General features: G+C 47.0%; 1 protein-coding gene across 1 annotated transcript in view; it reads left to right on the forward strand.

Moving 5' to 3' along the window:
* Positions 1-14,589, forward strand: part of Atg4b (autophagy related 4B cysteine peptidase) — a 31,242-nt gene that overhangs the window by 8,337 nt on the left and 8,316 nt on the right. Inside the window, exons 2-7 of the mRNA XM_032901687.1 lie at positions 3,855-3,956; positions 4,054-4,125; positions 8,906-9,004; positions 10,198-10,299; positions 10,693-10,765; positions 13,961-14,040. Of these exons, the coding sequence (XP_032757578.1) occupies positions 3,855-3,956; positions 4,054-4,125; positions 8,906-9,004; positions 10,198-10,299; positions 10,693-10,765; positions 13,961-14,040 (528 nt within the window). The remainder of the gene's footprint in view (positions 1-3,854; positions 3,957-4,053; positions 4,126-8,905; positions 9,005-10,197; positions 10,300-10,692; positions 10,766-13,960; positions 14,041-14,589) is intronic.

Genomic DNA, 14,589 nt, shown 5'->3' on the forward strand with positions numbered 1-14,589 from the left:
TCATTACAGATGGTTGTGAGCCACCATGTGGTTGCTGGGAATTGAACTCAGGACCTCTGGAAGAGCAGTCAGTGCTCTTAACCGCTGAGCCATCTCTCCAGCCCTTCTGTGTGTCTTCTAACGGCAGATTTAACTATTTGTTAGGGGTTTGCAAACTGTTTGCTCTGTAAGGTTTATCTCTCTGTCCACCTCAGGAGCCATTTGGATGCTTTGTAAAGATGTGCTGGGCTGTAAAGGGGCTGTAGCAGGCCAGCACAGTTGAACTGAAGAACTTCTGTGGAGAAGTGGGGAGGTCAATTGGTGCCCAGAGAGTTTTTTGCTGGTGAACTTTAGTGGTTGTGAGCTTAGGTTTTGCACTTGTCCTGGGTTCTCATCCCTTTGGACAGAGCTTGTGGTACCATTTCTTAAGAGGGGTGACTGAAGCTCAGAGAAATGTGGCATGTAGCTGTATGGCCCCAGCTTTGGGCTGTGTCCAGACCTCAGTCATTAGAGCCTGTGTTTGAAAAGGTTACACATTTTTACTTAAGGTAGATCCAGAAGTGTCTCTTCTGCATCTGCTTTGCCTGGATGATGCTTCTTGAATGTCACGCCAATTGCGCTTGTTTGTTTATTGCAGTTGACACTGTGGGTATGCCCAGGTAAGGTGCAGTATTGTGTTTTCTTCCTGTCTTCCAAACCAGTGGGATGTCTGCAACAACAAAAGAATGCTAATTGAAATCATTGAAGCCCTGGAGCCCTAAGTGCCAATTGTCCCAGGTGAAAGGCTAAAGTCATCTGTGCTGACTCTTCCGGTAGCATAGCTGCCTCATGCTCTAACTACAGTTCCAAGCCAGTCTTTCTCCCTCCCACACCGTGCACGCACTCGTGTGTGCGTGTGCGTGTGCGTGTGTGTGCTTAGACAGAGTCTTACTGTGTATGCCTGGCTGGCCTGGAACTCACAGATATCCACCTGTCTCTGCCCCCAGAGTGCTGAAATTAAAGGCGTGTCCCCCCCCCCCCCACCAGGACTGTGTGTTTTTCATGGGGAAAGTTTGTTGGGTTAGAATCTCTTGGTGAAGAAGCTTGCATGTTTGCTTTGATACTTCTGTACATTGTTACATTTTCATTTAGGAACAGAGTGGATTTCTTTACATACTTCCTCATTTCAAGGATTGGAGAAGACTAGCCCTGCGAAAGAGTGCTGATGGCATTCCTGAGATGGTTCAGAGCTCTAGAATCCTTACTCCTCAGCCCAGTGAGGAGTGCACACCGTTTCCACTTTACCAGTGAGGAAATGGAGACACAGAGAGGATACTGATTTAAGGGGATCACGAGCTAGTTTTTAGTGGCCTCGGGCCCCTGGTTCCACCGCAGGACTCTTGATTCCCACACTACCTTGCTAGGAGTGAATGCCCTTGGAAGTGGGACAGATATAGCTCCTGCTCACAGAGTAAACACTCCTCTGACACGAGGAGGATAGGAGAGTAGCATAGATGCCTGTCTGCAGTTAGACCTGGGACAGGTGACTCAGCAGTGGAGTGTGGGATCTGTTGGTGGTCTGGGCACTTCTCTCCACAGACCATTGGGATTGCTGTTGCTTCTTGGCTGCTGTGAAGTTGGTGGGAGCTGTGATTGCTTCTTTTTAGTTCTGTCCCAGCCTGGTTTCTTTTCACGCCCTGGTTTCTTTTCTTTTGGTTTGTCAAGCTGCATAACCCATAATTTTCATAGTTCTGAGAGTAGACTTGGTAATCTATTTGAGTTTAATAGAGCTTTACTCACTTTGAAGTTGGCTTCCTTACCTATAAAGTTTGCTAATAAACCTAAGAAATTCGCCTATCCTGTGTTTTGCTGCTTTAGACATTAGGGGCACATGATGGTTTTTGGCTTCTTGAAAACATGAACGTGAATGTTAATTCATCACAGCTTGGCCTTTAGCATCAGGTACATGTAGAAAATGGGAGAAATTAAGTTGGACTTAGGATCAGCAAGCAGGTTGTTGACATTGTCTTGAAAGTAAGAAGACAGCTAAAACATGGAGGAGCAGAGTTCTGAGACAAGGCCCACTGGGCCTGGCCCTGCCCTGCTCCGGAAACCTCAGCAGTGCTCTGTTGCTGAGGACTTGGCAGTGGAGCCTGCATTTCTGGGATATTCCAGTACTTCTCAGCCTGCGATTGTGCCCAGTGAAGCCTTGTGGGCATAGTGAAATATATATGCTTTCAATTCTGTGATTCTGCAAGATGTCCATCTGTCTGCCTGCAGTGCCTCATGGGAAATCTTTGATGAAGGCATCATTGCTGTGTGGCAAACCAGCCCTGTTTATTACACCATTTTTATGGATGAGTGATTGCTTATATTCAGAACTTATATAAATGGCCCAAGAACCTATAGCTTGTGACTGCTCTAGCTAGATTAAAACTCTGGCTACCAGGTAGTGCCCGCCTTTGCCGTGTTCCTCAACATGGGAGCTGAATGCACTGGGTACCATGTCCATGGTGTATAGCAGGTGATTAGAATTCTAGGAGGCACCTTCTTTTTGAGGGATGTGACTTAGCTGGTAGAGTGCTTGTCTTGAATACATGACACCAGGATGAAGTTCAGGTCTCGGCCTTACATGAACTGGGGTGTGGTGTATGCCTGTAGTCCTAGCACTCAAGGCAGAGGCAGAAGGATCGGGAGTTCAAGGTCATTGTAGGCTACATTTCAAGTTCAAGACCTAGGCTACATGAGGCCCTGTCTTAAAAAAATAAGATAGAGCTTGGTGGTGGTGGCACCTACCTTTGATTCCAGCACTTGGGAGACAGACAGAGGTGGGTCTCTGTGACTGTGTGACCAGTTTGGTCTACATTTCAAATTCCAGGACAGTCTGAGGTATGTAGAGACTGTTTGGTAAAGAAAAGAAAAGAAAAAAATTTCAAGTCTCAAATAACCAAGAGCTTACTTTTTTTCCCCCCTGGGGGGGGTGGGTGGGATCTTGCTCCTGTTTCCTTACAAGTTTCATCAGAGCAACTTCTTCACAGACTGTCATGTGTGCTCATGTATTTACTTACATGGCCATTAGGGAAATGCAAAAATGCAGATGCAGCAAGAATCCTTAGTGCAGAGATGTTATACTTGTAGCACGGGTTACTCCCTTTGTGTTCCTGAAGACAAAGACGGGTCATGCATTCCAGACACACACACACACACACACACACACACACACACACACACACACACACACACACACACACACAGCTTATTTTAAAGAAATGCCTTGGCTACTCATGGGCTGGGTACCTCCTGACTAGTATACATTTCCCTCTGGTACTCCTAGCTCAACACCTTCTAAATCTACCTTTAACTTTGCTGCCCTGTTACCTTCTGTGAGGTCCACTGGTCTTGGCTGCCCGAGAGGCTTCTGGGCAGCCCTTGTTGGGGTTGGGGGAGCTTTCTCTTCCCACTTACATTTCGGATGATCTTCCCTCTGCAGCTCTAAGTATGATCCGCACCCAGCCCCAAACCCAGTCCTGTTGATTCTGTTTCTCTCCCCTACATCCTAGCTCATGCAAATCTAAGGGTCCCACCCCTTCCCCCATTTGCCCAGTCATTGACCACTGGCATCTTTATTGATTGATCAAAACCCAATTGGGGGCAAAGACTTTCAGTGTCTGGATTCTTGATTAGGGAACCCCCAATCAATTCAAAGCATTAGAACCAATCCTCATTGGGGATTTAGCTCAGTGGTAGAGCGCTTGTCTAGCAAGCGCAAGGCCCTGGGTTTGGTCTCCACCTCTGAAAAAAAGAAAAAAAGAAAAGAAAAAAAAAAAGAACCAATCCTCAACATACAATGGTCACCATGTAAAAATCAGACAAATGTGTTTGTATGGTTTCCACAGCCACTTTGACATATGATACTCTCCGGTTTGCCGAATTTGAAGATTTCCCCGAGACCTCAGAGCCTGTTTGGATTCTGGGCAGAAAATACAGCATTTTCACAGGTATTGTCCTCTTGGCTCAAATTACTTCTGCAGAAGTCTTGAGATGGAATTGTCTGCTGCCTCTCACTTTGTGTTTGTCTTCCCTTTAAATAACTAGAGAAGGATGAGATCTTGTCTGATGTTGCATCCAGACTTTGGTTTACGTACAGGAGAAACTTTCCAGCTATTGGTAAGTGCTTTTTAATCTCTCAAATGTTTTGGTTCATTTATTTGTTTTTAATCTCTGTGTCTTATGAAATGGGGGTACAGACATGTGAATGGAGATCAAAGAACAACCTAGGGCTTTTAGTCCTTGCTTTCCTCCTTGGTTGAGTCAAGGTCTCTTATTCATCACTGTTATGTCTCTAGCTAGACCATGAGCTTCCAGGGATTCCCCTCTCTCTTCTTCCCATCTTCCTGTAGGAGCTCCAGCATTCAGAAGTGTGCTGCTGCATTAAACTTTATGTATGCTCTAGGGGTTGAACTTAGATCCTTGCACTGGCATGTCAAGCTCCACTCACTGAGCTGCTGTCTCCCCAGCTTGAGTGTCCCACTTTTCTACAACCTGTAGTGACGTACATGCTTTCTATTTCCTTGTTGGCGAGGTGTCTTTGGATTAAGATCATGACAGTACATTTGTTGTCTGGTTTTGTGGTTGTTTTTGAGACTGGCTCTGTGCTGGTTAGGGTTTTTGTTTGTTTTTCTTTTGTAAAACTTACTATAAGCTTGGGTCTTCTGGGAAAAGGGAACTTTCATTTAGAAAATGCCTCCATGCAATTTGCCTGTAAGTATGACATTTTCTTCACTAATGATTGGTGGGGGTGGGGTAGCTCACTATGGCTGGTACCACCTCTGAACAGTAGGCCTTGGGTTTGTTTAAAAAACAAACAAACAAAAAACAAGCTGAGCAAGCCTTGGAATTAAAGTCAGTAAGCAGCCTTTCTCGGCCTCTGCTTCAGCTCCGGCCTCCAGGTTCCTGTCCTATTTGAATTCCTGCTTTGGCTTCCTTCAGTGATAGGCTGTGATCAGGATTTGTAAACCAACTAATCCATTTCCAACTTTTGGTCATGGTATTTAATTTATCATAGCAATAGAAACTAAACTGTGAAGTTAAAACTTAAAGAGTTCTTTGGAAAGTCGGTTGGATGGTGTTTTGCTTGGGCAAACACATGAAGGAACGTTTTGTTAAAGTGGGCACAGGCGTGAGAGGCTAAGACAGACTCATAAAGGAACGTTTAACTGAAGCAGACACAGGAGAGAAGAAGTTCTACTAAAACACATGAAAGGATACGTGATGGAAGATTCTTTGTTAATGACACACATATATTGGTCTACCTTACATTGCTTAGTTGAACTACATTTGTTGGGACTCCATAGAGAGAAACGCATCAAAAACCTTTTGCTGGTGTGCTGCAGTTTGTTACTGCGTCCAAGGACTTGGGCTGGTTGGAGACACATACTGAGACAAGACCCTTGCTGAGAAAGACGCGTCAGCATGTGGAAGACATGTAGTGTTTGGATGCTATAAATAGGACTCCATAGCGTGAGTGATGGAGAGCTCGACTTGCTGGTACAGCTAGCTGTTGTGGGTCTTGTGTGTTTGCTGATCTTCTTTTCCCTGAGAGAGGCACAGCCTAAAACTTCTGGTTGTTCCTCCTGCTGACTCAAGCTGAGGCTGAGGCCTGGATGACTCTGCTGTTGCTAATCTGACTCTACTGAACTAGATCGAGCTGCTGCTGCTGCCTGCTAGTCTGTGAACTGGACTGCTGATTCCAGGCAACCCAGAAGGGAGTTGTCTAAAGAACCTTTCTAAACAGGTCCACTTCCCCTGTAACCCTCCTTTTCCACTGTCTCTGGTGGGTGGTGGGTTGCGAGGAAAGTTAAAGCGTTTAAGAACCATCACTAAAAATAAGATTTAAAAAAAAGTTACAAAACTGGGGCCCAATGGTAAGCAGTGATGGCCAGGTTGTTGACTAGGACTCCAGAGCTAAAGAGAAGCCTTTATTCTGTGGCCAGCTGTGACATCCGTGAGACAAGGTCTCTGTTTTGTTTCTGCTGCTGTGATAAAATGCCCTGACAGAAGCATAGTAGAGGAGAAGGGGTTTGTTTTACCTCACAGTTCAGGTTGTAGCCCCTCGTAGGGAAGTCACAGCAGTAGGAGCTCAAGACAGCTGAACACAGCACATCCATAGTGGAGAAGCAGAAAGGAGCGGGCCACTGTGTGTGGTACCTGTGCTCAGTCCCTAACCTAGGGGCTGGGGCCTCTTTCAAGCTATGTTTTCCAACATCAATTAGGGTAATAAAGACAACCCCTCACAGACATGCCCATAGGATAAACAAAACTAGAAAATCTATGATGCTTTAAATAAGAATGTCTCTCTCCCCAAACAGAAAAGAGCGGCCACATAGGCTCATTTGCTTGAATGCTTAGTGTCCCCAGTTGATGAGACTGTTGGGAAGGATTAGGAGGTATGACCATGTTGAAGGTATGAGTGGGTGTGAGCTTGGAGGTTTCCGAAGCTCGTGCCAGGCTTAATCAGGCTGTCTCTGTCTTTCTCTCTCCCTCTCCTTCTCCCTCTCTAATTTTTGGATCAGATGTGAGCTCCCTGTCTGCCACCTTGCTCCCCACCATGGCATTCAGAAGCTAACCCTCTGAAACTGTAAGCAAAGACTACAATGAAGTGCTTGCTTTTAGAGGTTGCCTTGATCACAGTGTTTTATCATAGCAGTGGAGTAGTAACCAAGACACAGACCCTCACTGAGATCTCTTCCTGGGTGCCTTAGTCATTCTTTTGATTGCTGTGACAAAAGACCACAACTGCAGTAACTTAGGAAAGAAGGTTGCACCACAGAACACCAAGGAAACAGGAGTGTTAAACACACAGGGCCATCTCCTCAGTGGAGGAGTTAAATACTTTCATTCTACCCAGAAAGCTGGAAGTGGATGTTGTTGACCTGCTGACCTCTCACTATCTGTAGAAGCAAACCTCAGCTAACTCCCCCAGAGTTTTTATCCCAGACTCTCCCTCCCTAGACCTTTATATTTAGCTCCCAGTCAATAGAACCATCCTTAGGGGAGATGTCACATGTATTTTATGGCCTACTGATATCTGTGGTATCTTAGTCAGAGGCTGCACTAGATTCTAGGCTTTTAGGCTATAGTTAGTACTCGTCCTTATGATCACATGCACTTTTCAAAGGACTTTCGATGTGGTCATGCCTTAAGCTTTATTGTGGGCCTGGGGTTGGAATGGTTGTTGCTTGGCAACTTTCCCCCAGATTGTACTGTGTTTAAATATGCTAGCAATAAATGCTTGGCTTCAGACTCTGAAGTTTGATGCAATATAAGATGGACTTAATTGGATTTTCATTCTCAGCTCTTTATAATTCAGTCTCCCTGTCTGGCTTGATGTTTGCAGGACTCCCCCCAGCTCCCAAGGATTTAATTTTGGGTTCATGGTTCTAAGTGGTTAGAGTCTGTGACCATCATGGCAGGGAGCACAGAAGCAGGCAGGCAGGCACGGCCCTGAAGCAGAAGCTGAGGTCTCATATCTCATTCTACTAATAGGAGGCAGAGAGAGCTTACTGAGAATGTTACTTTGGAAACCTCAAAGCCTGCCCACAGTAATGCACTTTCCAGCAAGGCCCCTTCTAATCTTCCCAAACACTTCCACCAACTACGGATCAAGTATTCAAACATCCGTGCCTGAGGGCCCATTCTCACTCAGACCACCATACCAGGTGATTGCAGATTGTGTCAAGTTGGCCAAACTAAGCAGCTCATTATGGTCCTAAGAAACAAGCGTGCTGTGCATACTCCTTGAGTGTTGTAGAGATGACTTTTTGGGATGAGAGTGGCGACAAGTATAGAAATAGAAAACACCTGAGTCGTCGTTCACATCGCATCTCTACCTCTTACTGTTACGGAGGTGTAACAGACCTTTGTCCTTTATGAGGTCCTATGTCTCCCTCCCTTTCCCACTCTTATCCCTTCTAGTCCCCCAGCTCTAGGTAGGGGAGGAAGAAGGCTAGAGGGGAAAGGGGCATTGATATTCCTTGGGGTAAGTGTGATCTTCACCATCAGGATACCTGTTTTCTTCTCTTTGCACATCACTGCTTGAGAAATAACAGCCAGCTGGCCAGTCAGCCCCTTCCTTCTGTCTGGTTCTAGCATTTATATGTCCTCTGAAAGGTCCTCTGAATTCCAAACATACACGCTAAAACTATCTTCAGCTGGCAAAACCACACCCCTGCTAGAGCATGAGGCAAATCATAGTCAGCTGCTATGGACAGTCTGAAGAAGCCCCCATATACCTAACCTGGGATTAAAACAAAAACATATTCCCATGACATTTCTGTGTTTTTAAAGAAACCAGAATTCTCACTACACTGGGCTATTTCTCTTGTCATAGGTGTACAGTGACATTCCCTGAAGACTTGCAGAGAGCATTCTCCTTGTCCTGTCATGTTAAAAGTGACTCCACAGTTCTTGTCAGTCTTCCAAGCCCCCCAGTGAGTGGACGTCAGTGGAGGGACTCAGAACTCAGCTTGAATGATGTAGAGTTTGCAGTAGCATTACTCGTGACCTTTCTTGTCCTTACTGTCACAGCAGTGGGCATCATGCTAACTCTTGAACTTCTTGCTTTGTTTGTAGTAGGGTTACGGTTCTCCAGTCTTAGTTCTGTGTCTTCTAGAGTAGTCATGGGGATTCTTGTTTGTGTGCCCAGTGTTCCTATTGGAATGACTGAGCGTTCACATGTTTTGCTCAGTCTAGAGAGCACTGTCAGGACTAGTAGATGTGGCTCTTCCATTTCTGAATCCTCAGAGTTGCACAGTGTCTGAGACATTCAGATGTGTAAGGAGGGTCAGTGCCTGTGGTATGGAGCTGTCCAAATGCTTCCTGTTGCGGGACGCCCAGCCTCCGTTGGGCCCTCTGATTGTGAATGTTTCTTGTTCTGTCTTCCACACAGGGGGAACTGGCCCTACCTCAGACACAGGCTGGGGTTGCATGCTTCGGTGTGGACAGATGATCTTTGCCCAGGCCCTGGTGTGCCGGCACTTAGGTCGAGGTGAGTCACAGTGCCTACATGGGATCTGTGTAGTGAGGGATGTTTAAAGCACATCATAGAAGCTGGACATCGTGGCACACGCCTTTAATCCCAACCCCAGGGAGGCACAGCAGGTAGATGTCTATGAATTGGAGGCCAGCCTGCTCCAAATACTGATTTCCTGGCCAGCTTTCTTGTCTCAGAAAAATTAAAAACAAAATAAAAAAGCATGTTGTAGGCAAAACACAAATTTGTGGTTCTTGTAGGCTCAAAGCTGTAGCTCAATCTCCAGTAGCAACAAATGGTGTGGGTGCACGCGTGTGTGTGTGTGTGTGCATGCATGTGTGTGCTGGTTTTTGCTAGTGAGCAAAACCAGTGGGTCATACTCAAGTGCTTATGCTGTGGACAGTCCATTTGAAAGTTCTCTCATTTTCTGTAGAAGCTGAAGTGCTCAACACAGTTTTAATCTTTTTTCTTAATCTTTACTTCAGGAGCTCACTGAGTTACCCAGGCAGGACTTGAACTTGTAGTTCTCTCATGTCTTAGTTAGGGCTTTTATTGCTGTGATAAGATGCAACACGGGGAGGAAAGGGTTTACTCCATCTTACATCAGGCCACACTGTCTCCGAGGGAAGTCAGGGCAGGAACTCAAGGCAGGACTAGAACAGAGGCCATGGAGGAGTGCTGCTTACTGGCTTGCTCTTCGTGGCTTGCTCAGCCTGCTTTCTTAGACAGTACAGGTCTACCCGTCCAGGATTGGCACCATTCAACCCTCCCACAGCAATTATTAACTGCTAGAGAGGATGCTCAAGAGACTTGCATATAGGTCCGTGTTTTCTTGAGAGTCCCTCTTTCCAAATGACTCTAGCTTGTGTCAAGTTGGCATAAAACTAACCAGGGCATCTTGCTTTAGCCTCCCAAGTCGCTGGGATTGCAGGCCTGAAGCACCATGCCTGTGATTTATATTGATATAAATGTTTATTCTTTATGAAATTATCTTTAAACTGCTGAAACAGCTTTCTGCTTTCAGCCTAGATTGGTTTTGATGAGATAGTGAGTGTGTGTGTATTTGAAATCCTGGCAGATTTGACTTAACTTAAAAAGTGTTCAAAAATAGAGTCCTGTGCACCATCCGAATATTGAACACTGTGCAAGTGGAAGGTTTGTTCGTCATGTAGGGGTCACACTAACCTCCCGGGTTTTGTCCCCAATAGATTGGAGATGGACTCAGCGGAAGAGACAGCCTGACAGCTACTTCAATGTCCTCAACGCTTTCCTCGACAGGAAGGACAGCTACTATTCCATCCACCAGATAGGTGGGGATTAAGTGTGTCTAGCCTTGGCTCTGTACAAAGGGCACACTTCTTGGGATTCCCTTGGGAGCTTTCTAAATCTTGCAGAGTTGGAGAATGGGGTTCTAGGCCACTCTAGCCTCTAGACCCTGTGAGCTGCTCTGGTGTTCCAGCACTAGCTCAGACCCAAGCCTGCCCTTCCCCTGTACAGCCTGCAGTGACTGACTCCATGAAGTCTGTGGGAGTTAGGTTCCTCCTGAAGGTTTGGTTCGCTTTCCTCAGGAGGGTAGGTGTCCTGTCTAGACTTCTCTATGAAGTGTTTACTGGTGTACCAAAAGTGAGGTGCACACACTCATATACACACTCTCTCTCTTCTGGGATTGGATGTGTTTGCTAACATGGGTCTGTTTCCTGCAGCGCAAATGGGAGTTGGCGAAGGCAAGTCTATAGGCCAGTGGTACGGGCCGAACACTGTTGCCCAGGTCCTCAAGTACGTAATGAGCCCAGCCCTTCTGCTTCTTGGGGTCAGCATGAGTTCTCCTTGGCATTTACCCACTCCTTGAGTACTTATTGCTACAGGAAATAAGGTATTCTGATTCTTTGCTTATAGACCCGGGGGAGTCCCCTGGATGACTATGCCAATTGTTCTGTGAATGGGGTTCATGTTTAGGTCAGAGCCCTAACATGGCCCTGTCCTCTGTCTTGGTATACAGATCCATCTGTAATGAGGGTGTCTTAGATCTGGGACCATGACAATTATGCTACTGTATCTGCAGGTGCTGTAGCCCTCCACCTCTGGGTTTGTCAAGAGAGACCCACATAGGTCATAAGCTTTCCCATGTTGTTCAGAATCTGTTAAGTTTGTTTCTCATGAATGTCTGCCTCTTCCTTCCTGTCTTCTGTGGCCCAGTGTCTGGAGTTCAGTCAGCCTTACTTTTCTGAGGGGCATTGCTCTGTAATTTTCTCTGGAATGACCCTTTTGGCTCTTTCTGGAGATAGGGCAAATGTCAGTGTGTGACCTCGCTGTTTTGTATGTATGAGTGCTTTTCTGCACATGTGTGTCTGCACATCATACATGCAAAGCTTATAGGGAAGGTAGAAGACATTGTTAGACCCCGGAGCTAAGCAGATGGTTGTTGGCTGCTCTGTGGGTGCTGGGAACTGAATCCTGGGTCCTCTGCGAGAGCTGCAGGTGCTCTGAAGTACTGAGCTGTTTCCTCCTTGCCTATGCTCCCTCCCACAGTGTTTGTGTTTGCTTTTTGACCTGACTCACTTCTCCCTGTGGCTTTGTGCTTTAATGTTTCAGTGCCTCTAGAAGGCTCTGAACCAATGTCCAGGACTCACTCATGTAGGGCCTTTTCTTCTTGGGCTGAAAGCTAGTATCTCCCAAACACATCTCCAGCTATAGTTTTCCTGAATGTTCCTTGACACCCTTCTTGTGTCTGCAATGGCCCTCTTCAGTAGGCTCCACCTAGACACTTGCTGTTTTCTGCATATCTGATGCCCAGCCATCCCAGGCCATGACTGGCTGGGAGTCCTCGGCTTGGTTTCTGTTGCATGCATATCCTCTCCATCCTCTTTAGTGTCTTTGTCCAAGTCGTGCCTTGTCTTTTCTGTTGCTGTGACAGAATACCATGACCAAGGCAACTTATAAAAAACAAAACAGCATTTTATTTCGGGGACTCAGCGTTCCCAAGTGTTAGACCTCGACCATCGAGGCAAGGAGCACGGCAGCAGGCAGGCAGGCACTGGAGCAGTAGCCAGGGGCTTCCATCTCGTCCACCAGCGTGGGGCAGAACAAGAGCTAACTGGAAAGGACAGAAGCTCTTGAGGTCTCAAGGCCTCCTACCAGTGGCACACTTGTCCAGCAAGGCCAGACCTTTCCAAACAGTTCTACCAAGTGGGGACCAAGCTTTCCTATGTATGAGTGGGCCATAGGGGATCCTTTTTCTAATCAACCTTTAGCTTGGGTGTGATTTACAGGGCCGGCCTGGTGCTGCCCCCTTTCCCTGTGGCTCTAAGGAGCCTGACCAGGTCACCCTCAGTGCTTTGGTTGTACCTCTTGCCCCACTTCTTCTCTGTCTTCACTGACAAAGAACAGTCCCTTCGTGTTAGGATTTCATCTTTCTGGAAATGGCAGGTCAGGCTGCTTATCCATGCTTGTATTCCTGTTGCTGGCCTCCTCGAGATCCCTTTTCCTCATCTATGATTGCCTGTCTGTCCTACACTCAGAGGTAGGTAGGTTACGTCCCTGAACTCTTTGCTGCCTCTCTACCTGGAGGCTCATGAGGAATGCTAACTTCCAGAGTAGAGCACCCGGCCAGCTCTTGGTTTTATTCGTTTCTTTTCCATGGGAGATGCCAGTGGGGGTTTCAGCTTTTTAGGCCAACATCTGGGCTGATTCTAGACTCTTGACTCTTACCTGTAGTGAATTTCTGTTTAGCCTATGCTCTTCCCTTCTCTGTCCTGTTCTAGTCCACATCTTGTCTTGTACTTCACTGTTAGTCCTTTCTTTCATCCTGGACTTCTTCAAATAACAAGTCCTCTCCATATGGTTACCACACCATGACCTGCCCTATCCCGTGACCTTCCTCTGCCCTGACACACAAGCCCTTAGATGGCAGCTCTGTCTGTGTTACTCACACACTCCTGCTCAGGGCCTCTGTATGCTTCATGACCTGCCTAGCCTGCTCCCATGCCTCTGCTGACCACAGTCTGCATAGTTTTTCTCCCCTAGCAGCCCCTTTGCATCCCTGCTGGGGTTCTCTGTACATCTACTGCCTGCCCTATTTGCTTGCTTCCTCTGCTTGCCTTTACTGACTGACATATCAGCCAAGGGAAGTGCTGCTTTGCATCCTTGCTGCTGTGGCAGGACTTTGTGAGTAGTGAGAAAATACCAGCTCTCCCGAGCTCCTTTCAAGTTTCCCATTAACGAGAAGGGGCTGTGTGTGGTTCTCTAGTGCAGTGGTTCTCAACTTAAATGTCACAGCCACTTTCACAGGAGTCACATATCAGATATTTACATTACAATTCATAACAGTAGCGAAATCCTAGTTATTTGTAACAAGGAAGTGATTTTGTGGCTGGGGTCCCCACAGCACAAGGAACTGTATTAAAGGGTCACAGCGTGAGGAAGGTTGAGAGCATCTGCCTAGAGCCGTCCAGCCTCAGCCTCTTCTCCTCCTAGGCCTACCAGGACCTTGCAGCTTAGCTCCTTGGTAACTGTCCACATTGGGGAAGGTCCCTTCTTGCTCTCTGTCTTCTCACTGATTAATAGACCTGCACCACCCCATAGTACCCAGGTTACATCATTTCTACACAGCATGGCTGCTGTCTGCTCTTCTTTCAGAGCCATAAGTCTGCAGCCATGCTTCCTCCCAACTGCTGGCCTCAGTTGTGCTGTTGGTTAGATTTCTGGGCTGTCAGCTCACAGTGAGGCGTTGGAAGAGAAGCTGCTCATCAGTGAGCTGGACCGGCCTCCGTACTGGTGAGACCTGAGTTGCTCCTGTCCACACTCTGTCTCCTGACAAAGGGCAGCTCATTCCCCGATGAGCAGCACTCAGCTTTTATCCTGTTGAGTTTGGACAGATCCTTAGCTTAAGCTTTGAAGCTGCCTCGACTGTCAGTGCTGTGGTGTGGTGCCCATGTCGTAGAAGGCTCATGGGAGTGTTCTCGCTTTCCGTAGGAAACTGGCTGTATTCGACACATGGAGCTCCCTGGCTGTTCACATAGCAATGGACAACACTGTGGTGATGGAGGAAATCAGTAAGTGGCTCAGGACTTTGGTTGTAGGTGATGGAGCCAAGAGGGAGCCACAGCTGGAATCTCAGAGCAACACCAGCACTTCCAGCAGGGGAGCCTAGGCAAGACACTGGAAACCCATTCTCTCTCTTACTGTGTCTGCTGGCTAAGGAGAGGATGGAGCTCTCTCCAGCATCAGGGTAGCTATCTGTATGGCCAGGCAGGACTACATAGTGAGACCCTGGATTAATAAAAGGGGTGAGGGATGGGGGCCAGAGAGATGGTTTGGTGGTAAAGAGCACTTACTGCTCTTCCACAGTTCTCAAGTTCATTTCCCAGCACACTTACCCGGTTCACAGCCAAAGGTGTAACTCATTTCCTCCGATTCCCTCTTTTGATCTCCAGGGGCACCAGACACGAGTGTGGTGCACATATATGTAGGCAGAGCACACACACAGGTAAAATGAATGCCAGGTGTGGCAGCCCTTTTAATCCCAGCGCTTGGGAGGCAGAGGCCAGGCTGTCTACAGAATGAGTTCCAGGATAGACAGGGCTACAGAGAGAAACCTTGTC

This window comes from Rattus rattus, chromosome 4 (genome assembly GCF_011064425.1).
Source record: "Rattus rattus isolate New Zealand chromosome 4, Rrattus_CSIRO_v1, whole genome shotgun sequence".
Taxonomy (NCBI): Eukaryota; Metazoa; Chordata; class Mammalia; order Rodentia; family Muridae; genus Rattus; species Rattus rattus.